General features: G+C 35.6%; 2 protein-coding genes across 8 annotated transcripts in view; one reads left to right on the forward strand and one right to left on the reverse strand.

The window, feature by feature from the left end:
- The window catches only part of LOC128865644 (uncharacterized), a 47,642-nt gene extending 41,541 nt beyond the window's left edge, over positions 1 to 6,101 (forward strand). For 5 of the 7 annotated variants that reach the window (XM_054105872.1, XM_054105873.1, XM_054105871.1 and 2 more), the window contains 4 exons: positions 4,725 to 4,883; positions 4,980 to 5,296; positions 5,353 to 5,449; positions 5,519 to 6,101. In XM_054105872.1, the coding sequence (XP_053961847.1) occupies positions 4,725 to 4,883; positions 4,980 to 5,296; positions 5,353 to 5,449; positions 5,519 to 5,716 (771 nt within the window). In that variant the 3' untranslated portion in view covers positions 5,717 to 6,101. Of the gene's footprint in view, positions 1 to 4,724; positions 4,884 to 4,979; positions 5,297 to 5,352; positions 5,450 to 5,518 lie in introns of those variants that run through there. The other 2 variants (XM_054105876.1, XR_008454885.1) reach the window with 2 other exon arrangements.
- Positions 5,767 to 10,995, reverse strand: LOC128865645 (inhibitor of Bruton tyrosine kinase). The gene is made up of 11 exons (XM_054105877.1): positions 10,625 to 10,995; positions 10,494 to 10,562; positions 10,252 to 10,442; positions 9,912 to 10,126; positions 9,460 to 9,827; positions 9,277 to 9,404; positions 8,963 to 9,106; positions 8,291 to 8,898; positions 8,074 to 8,197; positions 7,306 to 8,008; positions 5,767 to 7,161 (listed from the first exon to the last, which is right to left on the reverse strand). The coding sequence occupies exons 1-11, from the start codon at positions 10,811 to 10,813 to the stop codon at positions 6,229 to 6,231; spliced, it is 3,672 nt and encodes a 1,223-aa protein (XP_053961852.1). The 5' UTR covers positions 10,814 to 10,995; the 3' UTR covers positions 5,767 to 6,228.
- Between the last annotated feature and the right edge of the window lie 564 nt (positions 10,996 to 11,559).

Here is an 11,559-nt window from a genome sequence, read left to right on the forward strand (position 1 = left end):
CAAACTAGAGTTCCTTTATCTAACGGAACTCATGTAAATGCTGCAAAATAGGCTTATCCTTTTCGCAATACGCGTTGCGCAATTTGTTAGTTTTATGAGAAAGTTTGTTTTGGAAACTGGAAACTGAGTTTCGCGCATGGAAAATGATTTGAAGCAGTGATCCTATGTAAACACCCTAAAAGTGCAAAAATGTCATATGTATCTGCAGCAAAATATTTGAAGAAGTCGAAAAAATTCATCAATAAATTCGGGCAATGGTATACCGGTCGAGGAAAAAAACAAATACTTATCCATAGCAAGATCGGAGGATCATTGATTTGTTTGTGACAAAGCCAACTTTTCATTGCGTGAAGCTAAAGCAATTTTAAAGAAAAGTGCTGTTAATGAATCCAAAGCCACGTTTCGAGATTTTTTACGTTCAAAATACCTCGAATTCCGGAGTACATTGAAAAAAGACTTGCATGGGCGTAGATAAATTCAGGACGTAATATTCATGGATTAATATTCCTTTTGTGCAAATAGTTGCATACGCCGGTCCTGGTGTACTCCTGTTAATTGACAACCTCCACTGTTAAACATACAGTTAAAGTTCATCCTTCGGACTGCTTCTCTGAAAAAGAATTTAACCATTTATTTGTGTTTAATAAAATATACCAAAAAGCGTTATTGTTGTCAGCTGCGAAGATGTTTGGAAGAACTATCCAAACTTGGATTTAAAAAAAAAAACGACGATTCCAAGATAGAAGCCGAAGGTATGTTGATTGTAAACAATAAAATGGGATTGAAATGTTGGATTGGCCCTCACAGTCTCCTGATGCCAACTCTATTGAAAATGATTGGGTTAAGTTAGGCAAAACCTCAAAGGAAAACATACATGGAGGGTCAAACAGTTATCAATGCGAATTCGACTGATTTGGAGCCGATTACTTCCACAACTTGCGCAGAAATAAACACAAAGTATGGGTCGAAGATATGAAGCCATTATAGCTAATGGTGGTGACTATACATTGTATACAATATATTGCACTCAATAAAAATTATATTATAAATTGATACAATGCAGTTTTTTATAATCAATTTGGTCAAATATTTTCTAAGTTATGGCGGTCACGCTTCTATTAAACTGACTGTAAGTATATTACACATGTGTTGAGATGTATCACTATGCGGTCAGAATTCTATTCATTGTCCAAAAACCGAAACCCGCCGACAGCTGTTTGGTTTAACCTTTTTAGACCTATTATGTATTCCAATTGGGTAAAATTTTGTTTAGTATCGTTTTGATATACCGTTCCTCCCCTTTTTGAGGTTTTTTTAATTCCAAGTATAATCGAATCAATTCCTTGCATTGCGGCAATTCAAAGGCAACACTGAATCGGAATAAAGAGTGAATTCTTGTTCAATCGAAATGCATATCAGACGTTAGAGTATTTTGTATTTTTTAGAAATGTCAATTTTAAAATGTCAAGGTTCAAGGCACAATTATTAAAGGCACTAGGCCAACAACAATGCTTATACGGCAAGGTATTGGCGAAGTAGAAAACAAAACATCAATTCGCCTTGTTTTATTCTTTGCTGACAGCCACATGGACCCATCAAAAGAAAAAAAACAAATCAGCTGATTTACCTACACCACCTTTAATAGATTCGCCTTGCCAAGGTTTCAGAAAATTTATTTAAATAAAGAAATCTAACAAGGCGAATTCACACAAGTGGTGCAGCTTATTTGTTTATTCTTTGTTATTTGTTTTAGCCTTGCCATTTGATGGTTTGAATGTCAAAGGAATCGGTATTTTTTATTTTTTGTTTACATTATGATTGAAATTTTGACACTCAAACTGCCATACAAGGGTTACTATTTATATTTCTGGCCTTGAGCACTTCTAGTATTTTCAGGCGCCATTTGACATCAAAAAAAATTGACATATTTTACCATAAACACCTTCAGCATTTTGATATGTAAGCCTTTTACTTGTTTACAGCGGCTTTAAAATGTTATTTAGGTAAAAAAAGAGGTTGTCTCTAAAGTCGGTTTACTGACGATAGTTTAACGTGACAACGTCATGAGAAAATATTGCTGGAAAGGTTGCAATTTTCAAAACAAAATTTTAATTTTATTTGTTTGATAGATATTTTGTATGGATATAGAGGAGGAGGTAAATGGAATTGCAATGGAATAGGTCAAGTTACATTTACACAAACGTGAAAAATGACGAAACATTTATCCAATTCATGAAAGATATCTTCAATTTCGATTGTGCATCAGACGTTAATAAGTCAACAACACTTAGAGGCATCATCATCGATTTGACTTTCTCAAGACACATTACACTTGAAACACTCCCTTTCATTTCCTATTTTTCCTATCATCGTTTATTCTCAACAGAGAATTGGTTCATTACCATGCACACAGGAAGAAGGCATATGCAAATACAAGTATGTGAATTTATATACAAATGCGCATATACATACATATATATGCTCACTCAAGTAGGACAGAGCCAGATGTCGAACGTTGCCGAACGCGGGGGCCGATTGTGCTCTTTGTCGTTCGTTCCGCGCTCTCGCTTGCAGTTCAAGCACATTAGCTTACATTTGCTTGCCTACGAAATAGATTCGTATATTTGATATGTCCATATGATTTGTATGCATCTTTACATATAGATTTATGCTTTTTGAAAATTGCGCGAAATTGTATATGCATATGCATGTTTATATATTGTACATATATTACTATACAACATATTTTATAAGGTATGTGGTAAATATTACCATACATTTTTTCCTTCATATATAATAAAACAATTAATAATAATAACATTAAAACAACAGGTATTATTAACAAACTTGGTTTTATTTTAAATTCTTCAAGTAAATCAAATTAATAATAATCAATAAGAAGGCATATGCAAATACAAATAAGTGAATTTATATATGTACATATGCGCATATATGTACATACATATATACGCTCAATTAAGTAGGAGAGAGCAAGATGTCGAACGTTGCCGTTCGTTTGCTTTGTTTGCTTTGTTCGCTCCGCGCTTTCGCTTGCAGTTCATTCAAGGTAACGGCAATGAGCAAGGTGACGACAAATGAGCAAGGTAACGACAAATGCGCAAGGTAACGACAAATGAGCAAGGTAACACTAATGAGCAAGGTAACGACACATTTTTTCGTGCGTGCAGCCGGCTAAATCGAATTATAAGACGTTATCACGTCAAAAAATGAAACTAGACTGTGAAAATTTTGTTTTTCACAATTTTCAACATGTATTAACAAGACAAGAATGCATCGACGAACTAAAATCATTATACAGCAAGCAAGCACCATCCTTTAGCACCGCAAAATCCCGGTAAAATGAATTCTCTCGTGGTAGCTCTTCGCTCACCAACGAATTCCGGGAAAATAACTTGTTGTGCCAGGAAATATCGATGATGTGCGCGGAATGATTGGGCAAGATCGTTATGTCATATACCAAGAGATTGGGGCTATGGGCACTAGTGTGACGAGCATCAATAAGATTTTGCATGATCACCTTGTGGTAAAAAAGGTGTACTCCCGTGTGGTCCCACACAATTTATAAAACTTACTGAAAATGCGACTGGACTAATTGCTTCGAAAATTGGTTCAAACGAATGTAACAGTGTATTGGTCATCATGGAGAATTTTCGAGAAACAAAGAAAAGCCGCTTGCAGACAGTGTTCATTTTTCCATTGTCAGGCCAGAAATGTAAATAGTAACCCTCATCTTGCTAACACAAAATGCATGTGTGTGTAAGTTTTTCTCGGGTGACTCCCCTTGTATAGCCTTGAAATCTAGCAAGAAATTTTTGGTAATTCAGATATGCCAAATGAAATTTTCAACAGAGTACATTCTAAAAAAATATTTTCACCTGCTTTTAATGGAAAGAGTATTTGTACTTGTAATTGTAACTTTTACAAACAAAAAAGCATTCACAGAATTAGGAGTCCATGATTTTTTTTTTCTTCTTTTCAAATAAAAAAGCTGTGAGTAGGACCCACTACTTGGAATTTTTCGAAATATATATATGTGTATGTATATATAATTGGCGCGTACACCCTTTTTGGGTGTTTGGCCGAGCTCCTCCTCCTATTTGTGGCGTGCGTCTTGATGATGCCCAAAATATTACTAGTGGAAATATCAAAATACTTGGAGGCCTCATCCCATTATGTTGTTTTTTAGTTTTTTTTTTTTCGGTCCGAAACAGGTTACCTTAGTTATTTCATATTTCATCTATAAATACATCCATTTTTTAAAGCGGAATTCGTGGAAGTAAAATTACTTTGCTGGAAATTACTTAAATTCATAAATTTTTAACAGTTTTTAATTAATTTAATTTGCAAACCACCGGTTTTAGAAAAAACTTCAATTGCTAATTCTAGCTTGTGTATACTTGAAATTATGTTTACTTCACGAATTTTGCCCGATGTCTTATAATTCTTCCGCACAGTAAAATTTATTAATTTACTCGCACTAATTCCTGCTCTAATACCTAGTCTAACTACCATTTTTATTTATAAATACAGAATCGGGCTAACATTTTTCATAAATACACTGCATTCCAAAATATTTTTGTGCTTTATATAAGTACACTACTACTTTAATATGAACTTATGTAAATGCAAACATTCTAAATTTCTAATTGGCTATGAATTGATAAATTGAATTCAAAAATCATGTTTCGAATTTCCATTAAAAGGATCCATCACCACGCACTAAAGTTGGTCGTTTTCGCAGACCGACATTCTTGCGTTCCCTTTCGACATCCATCAAAAATCGCGGTAGCAATGGCAGTCTTCCCCTACATGGCAAAACTAACTCTGGTAGCAAGGTTACACTAGATGCAGGCGTACTAGAGGTTTGGGATTTGAACACTTGTTTACCAAATATGCTGCATAAAGCATATATGCATTTAAAACATTCGTTATTTATTTATATTTTTCGTTTTGTATAGATTTTTATCGATGGCCCATACGGTGCGCCGTCGAGTCATATATTTAGCGCTCAGCATGCTGTCCTTATCGGCACTGGTATTGGCGTTACACCGTTCGCTTCCATTTTACAATCAATAATGCATCGCTACTGGAAGGCGCGACACACCTGCCCCCGTTGTCATTTTGAATGGGCAAGTGATATACCGAAGACGGTGATGAATCTGCGAAAGGTAGATTTTTTCTGGATCAACCGCGATCAACGCTCATTCGAGTGGTTCGTTAATTTGTTATCACAACTGGAAATCGAACAGGCCGAATTGGGCGGCCCGATGGAGAGGTAACATTTAAATTTTGAATGCATAAAAAACAAGTATGTCAAAAGAATTATTTCAGATTTCTCGATATGCATATGTACATAACAAGTGCACTACAGCGTACCGATATGAAGGCGGTCGGATTGCAATTGGCTTTGGATTTACTGCATGAAAAGGTAGTTATGATGCATACTTTAAGATTTTTCAGTAATTTATTCTTTAATCATACCTTCCTTGTGTTTCAGGGCAAACGAGATCTCATCACTGGCCTTAAAACGCGCACAAATGCAGGCCGCCCAAATTGGGATAAAGTTTTCAAACAGCTGTTGGCGCAGAAGAAGGGCAAAGTCACGATTTTCTATTGTGGTCCACCACAACTTGGCAAAACGCTGCGCTACAAATGCGATCAGTATGGTTTTGCATTCCGCAAAGAATGCTTTTAATTCATAAAGAAAATATTTTTTTGTTTTAATTTTTTATATTTAAATTTTTATTGTTGTTTCTTTTTTTATGCCGGTTTAATTACTTGTTTAGCAGTTTAACAGCTATGGTGGTTTTGGTTCAGAAATGTATTACTTAAAAAGTTGTTAAGTAGTCTTAAATGCCTCATAACGGTACTTTGCTGTGTGTTTAAGAACGTTTATGTACATGTATATGCTTATAATTAATTTATTTAACTTAAAATATTGTTTGTTTGATTGAGTTATTTATTAGAAATGTTTATATGTAATTTTTACATATCAAATATGTGCCTATGTATCTATGTAGAAAACATCATTTGTCCAAAATCATTAAATAAAAATAAAGAAGCGTAATTGATTAAAAAAATATATAATGTTCGCTCAGCCAGCAAGCCGTTATTACTTTTGTTGTTGTTGTTATCGTTATTTTAGCTCACTAAAAATCCTGCTTAGAGCAGATTTGCCTACTTCACATTTTACCAACCCTTACCATTTCAATGACGTTGCCAGACGGCGAAATTCATAGTCGTAGGCAACGACCTTCTTTCGATAGTTATATCCTCATCCGTCACATTTTCCACATTGTAAAACTCACGTAACTCTAATATTGCCAATTCTTCAATTTGCGTCAGTGCTAGTGATTTGCTGCGCATGCGCTCATAATAATCCCGCTGTTTTCGTTCGTCAGCTAGAATTCGTGAAAAACTATTATCTGCGTTATTCGGCGCACTGCTCCCGCCCCTTCGCATCATATTTGCGAAAGAGCTCGTATCACCAATGCTGCCCGTCGGCGGAGACACTGAGCATGCGTTCGGTGAAGTCTGTGATGAAACTCCCCAGGCGTTCGTTTGTGGAGCTGGTACATTGACGGGTTTGCTATCCGTTGTTGAAGAGGCACGCCATGATGTAGTTGATTCCGAAGTGAGTCGTTTACGCTGTTTCTGTGAAAGCTTCTCACGAGACGGAGGAGTAAAGTCTGCTAAATTCAAACTGTATCCTTTCACTGGTGTTCGAGCAGCTTCCTCCTCTGGTAACGCCGCCTCAGATGTTTTAGGAGACTTTGCGATAGCTGCCATTGTATCGAAAGTTGTCTTTGTTAATGGCAATAGTTCAACCGTTGGCTTATCTTCTCCTTTTAATATTTCGTTAATTTTAAGCGAATGATCGAGAGCTTGTCGCTTCTTTTGATCTTTTTTATCGGCCACTTTCATCCAAGTACGCGCCTCCGCTTGTAGTTTTTCTGCAACCTCTGCAGCTTCTTTCGTCACTTTCGATTGAGTGTCTTGAGTTACTTTAACATTTTTTTCATTTGTATTTATTGACTCCAGCATTGAGGATATTGCGTCAAGCTCATATTGCCGTTTTGCATTCATATTGTTTCTGTTCTCCTTTAACTTTAACTTGGCTGATGTTTTCATTAAGACTTCCTGAAAATTTCAGATAGGAGAAAAAAATAGCATTAATTTAAAAGAAATGTTTAAAATTGTAAGTGAGAAAAATATTGTTTTGCCGAATGCCTTCCATGTTATAATATTAATTAATAACAAAAACATAAATAATACATAACTCACTTCGTCTTCATTCATACGATAACTTAGATCAACCCGAAAATCATCCACAAAGCTCTTTAATAATTCATCATCAACAGCGTCTGAATCTGGTGTTATCATGCGATAATCAAAGACATCCTCAAACATTTTTCTGTACTGTTCGTTTATGCACTTGAGCGCCTCTGGTTCACACATATCCAAACTTTTGCAATTCAATACTCGTGCCAAATTTTGGCAAATGAATTCTAAGCATCCCTTCTTCAAAATATCACAATTATACATGTGTGCAAAGTCCAGCATTTCTCCACACTTGCGTATGGTTATCTTATCCAATATCAGAATTTCGCAAACCTTGCGCAAGCGTTCTATAAAGAATTGATCGCAATACACAATCATATTGTACAAAAAAGTTTCTGTAAAATTTTGCTTTCGAAAGTTCTCCACATCAGAGCTGTATAAGAACTCCACAATGGGGCGCATATACTCTGGCGGTATGGTGCTCAAATTGATGCTGCTCTGTTCGGCCCATGTGTGCGTAAACATCATGTTAAAGTATTCAAGACGCGCTACTAGAATACATTTATGTGCTGGTATAACAACATCGTCCCCACAAATGATTTTCACATCGTAGAGTTCCGGAAAATCACTATGATATAAGCGGTTAAAACGGTACTTAGATACATCCTTCATTTGAGGCAAGTGGAAAGGAGACTGCCGTAAAACGCTATGAATGGTAGAGTTAATTAATTAATGCCGTAGTAAATATGCTACTTGAATTTTCTAACAAACCTTTGCAAAAAATCGGCCAAATTTTTTATTTTAAACTTTTCTACAAAATGTAGGAACAAACGGCAAACGTCAATACGTTCGGCTGGACAGTCAGGACCTAAACTATGCTGAATATTGTCCAAATCTGCAATATCACATTATGAAGTACAAAAAGCTTGTATATCCATTATTTTTCACAAAATTCTCAATTGAAGTGAAATACATCTGCCCCGCTTACCATTTTCATTTGGAAATTGATTCGTGTAAATGTGCTTAAGCATCAGTTCGAACATCTTTCCTGTCATAAGTTTTAAATTTAAGTAGATATGTTTCTCATCATATGTCTTTAGAATGTCTCGTAGGCCAGGTGCTCGAGCATATACAAACAGTTTATGCGCAGCGTATGTCTCGCTATCGACATGAAATACTACATCATGTATGGCATCAAATTCGTCCATTTCATTGTAGAGTTTCTTAAAACTATATTTTTCTGGCGTCAAATTGGGCGTTTTAAAATATTTCAGATGCGACTCCTGTAATACAGCAAATGATGTGAAATCGTCATCACAGAGTATATCAACGGCTCGATCGATACTAGAGATTCTTTGCAACTCGATACGAATCATGTGATCCTTGGACACTTCCGTTCTATTTTGATCGCAACTACTCCAAATATTGGCCGTAGATGAAGGATGTTTTTGATTTTCCTTTTTTGTCATATACGTCGGCACCGGCACCTGCTGGCATTTGCCTTTATAGACATCACCTTGCGACAGTATGAACACTTGATTAGCTTTGTAGAAAATTTTATCTATTTGTGAGATGCGAATATGCGAAAAGTTGCACCTAAAAGAATAAAAAGATTGCATGCGACTGAAACTTCTCATTTCATACCATATTATATATATACCTGTAAAAGTGTTGGGTCATTTCATACCAGAAAAAAATTACATTGGTTTGTGTTAACATAAGCAGCTTCAAAGCGGTAGCTGTCCCTTTACCAGATTTTGATACGTCACCACCAACAACGGATATGCTCTTCAACGCCTCAAAACTTTAATAAAAATATGCAGGAAAATAGTGTTAAAAAATGGTGTAAAGTATTAAGAATAGGTTTCAAACATATTTAAAAACTTATTATGTGACAAGAATAAGGAACTGGCTAAAAAACATTGGTCAACAGTAGGATTCAGTAAAACATTTTTTATATTTAACAACATTTACTTTGGTGGTTTGATTGATCGCATTTTGCCATTGAAGAACAACAAAATATTGGCATCTTTGGTGTAAACAACAGTTCCGTAATTATTTCCATCCACGAAATCGATAGTGGTTTTTGGTGGCAATTTTATCTGAAAATTGGTGGATATTTATTTAGAAAAATATTAAAATTCGAATTATACTAACTTGCTTTGGAATAGGCACAGTCTTTATACCGTCATCTAAGTTCATTTGGCCATGGTTTGTACCCCACATGTAAATACATTTATCCGAGTAGGCAATTGAGTGATAGTCTCTAGCAATTACACGTAATAGATCTGAAACATTCAAATCTCGCAATGTTATCACTTCCCGAAAACTAGACAGTTTATCGCCAGCATCACGAACGCCTAACTGTTTGTCTTCATTCAACCCACATGCAAATACGGTGGAACGATTTGTCAACAATAATGAATGTTTTCGGGAAGCGCTTATACATATTAATTTCTCTCCAACGTTTTTTATTGGAACTTTAAGTTTTTTTGGTGTTGCTAAGCTATGCTCACCACCAGTACCTGTAAAAGCCAAATAAAACGTTCATTAAAATAAATTCGCAATAACTACTTACATGCATGAGCATAAATGTGTATTAAATGTACCTAAACGACCACCCTCTCCGTGCCCTACCGCGTAAAGCAATCCCTTCTTATCCAAAAAGAGACTATGATAAGCGCCTAGAGCTACAGAATCAATTGAAATGTGTTCCTTACGAAAAAAGTCTACCGATTGTGGAGTGTTAGTTGGTTCTGCATTGCCAGTGCCTAGGTTGTAATTTTTATTTGTACCCCAAACTAAGATTTCGTTTCTGCTTGGTCTGCAATTGAAAATAAATTTAAATCTGATTTATGAAACTTTTCAAAATCATATAGAGAACTAATAAGTTATTGTTACGGAACAATTCATCTTTTACTCTCATCAATAAATAGTAAAATCACTTACACACTCGCATATTTGGGAAAATCAAGTGCTCGACAAACATTCTGCAGAGCACAACGCGTGTCCTCATCTAGTAATTCCGAACTAGCACCATAACGTAAGAGCAACACTGCGCAGTCGATGCAACCGTAATAGATAGCGCGATGTAGTGCGCTGCTGCCCGACTCATAATCGCGGCTGTTAATAATGGCTCCCTGGAAATACACAAATAATAACATGCGCTGCAAACACAATGCCAAACATACCTGATTAAGCAACCACTCCAATATCGCATAACGATTCACCGATGCTGCCAAATGTACAGCAGACCGACCCTATAGGATGCGTACAAGTGTTTAAAAATTACATAGAAAAAATAATTAAAAACTGTTTCTACCAAATCATCTACAATATCCATGTAGTTAGCGCATGTCTTAGCTATAAATGCTCCAAGCTGATCATCATCTATTGAACGTTTAGTTAATGCTGCAGTAATCCGGTTTCCATGATCTACACAACGGCACTTGCGAGTACAATCGTACTCGTAATTTTTAGGGGTGAATAAAGATATTTTGGCCGTCGCCATCTCCACCGTTAAACTTCTTCTCGTGTGACAAAATTTACAAACACTCTACTAACAGCACCACGTATAAACAGTAGCCTAATTATAATTTTTCTTTTGGGATTTGACTAAGTGGACGAAACATTCAAGCTTACACACCAGGTTATTCTACTTTGTATGTTTTATTCTCGTTTATTCATTTTGTTCTGTATCCAAATTTTCTTAAATCACATGTGATACAGGGTAATGCACTTATAATGAGGCGCATGAACATATTTCGATAGTTTTTCTTATTAGAAAGATGCAGGATTTCATTCAAATAACAGCCAGCTGTAAGCCGATAAACACCCATCCTCTCACATGTATGGAGAATGTTATTCTGCTACAATAACAATGCACAAAATAACGAATATAAGGTTAACATTGTGACACGTATATCCTATTGAAGCCAAATGTCACCTTTATCATTCTCTTAAATTTTGGGCAATAAAAAATTGGCATGACGCACTAAAAGTACTTTCATATGCCAGATTACCTTCAAAATTGACATTCAGCTGTCAATACTGTTTTAAAAGGTGTTTCTTAATAGAAATTGCTTTGGTGGAAGATTTTGGAGTTTTTGGTTCTTCTTCGTAAAAATAATTAACTATGTCACAGAAAACATAGGGTTGTATGTGAAAGAGTATGGTAATAACCTAGGATTATTTTATAATCTCAGATTTCGGGAGAGAAATTTTGTATGGGTAATCTCGCTTTTTAATTTCGGGTTG

This window comes from Anastrepha ludens, chromosome 6 (assembly GCF_028408465.1).
Source record: "Anastrepha ludens isolate Willacy chromosome 6, idAnaLude1.1, whole genome shotgun sequence".
In the NCBI taxonomy this organism is placed as follows: Eukaryota; Metazoa; Arthropoda; class Insecta; order Diptera; family Tephritidae; genus Anastrepha; species Anastrepha ludens.

Bases quoted from the DNA above. Each gene is read 5' to 3' on its own strand.
- LOC128865645 (XM_054105877.1), bottom strand. From the start codon at position 10,813: ATGGCGACGGCCAAAATATCTTTATTCACCCCTAAAAATTACGAGTAC. The intron at 8,899-8,962 runs GTATATATATAA...TTATTCTTTTAG, and splicing joins ATGACCCAACACTTTTACAG to GTGCAACTTTTCGCATATTC. The intron at 8,009-8,073 runs GTTTGTTAGAAA...TACCATTCATAG, and splicing joins TTGGCCGATTTTTTGCAAAG to CGTTTTACGGCAGTCTCCTT.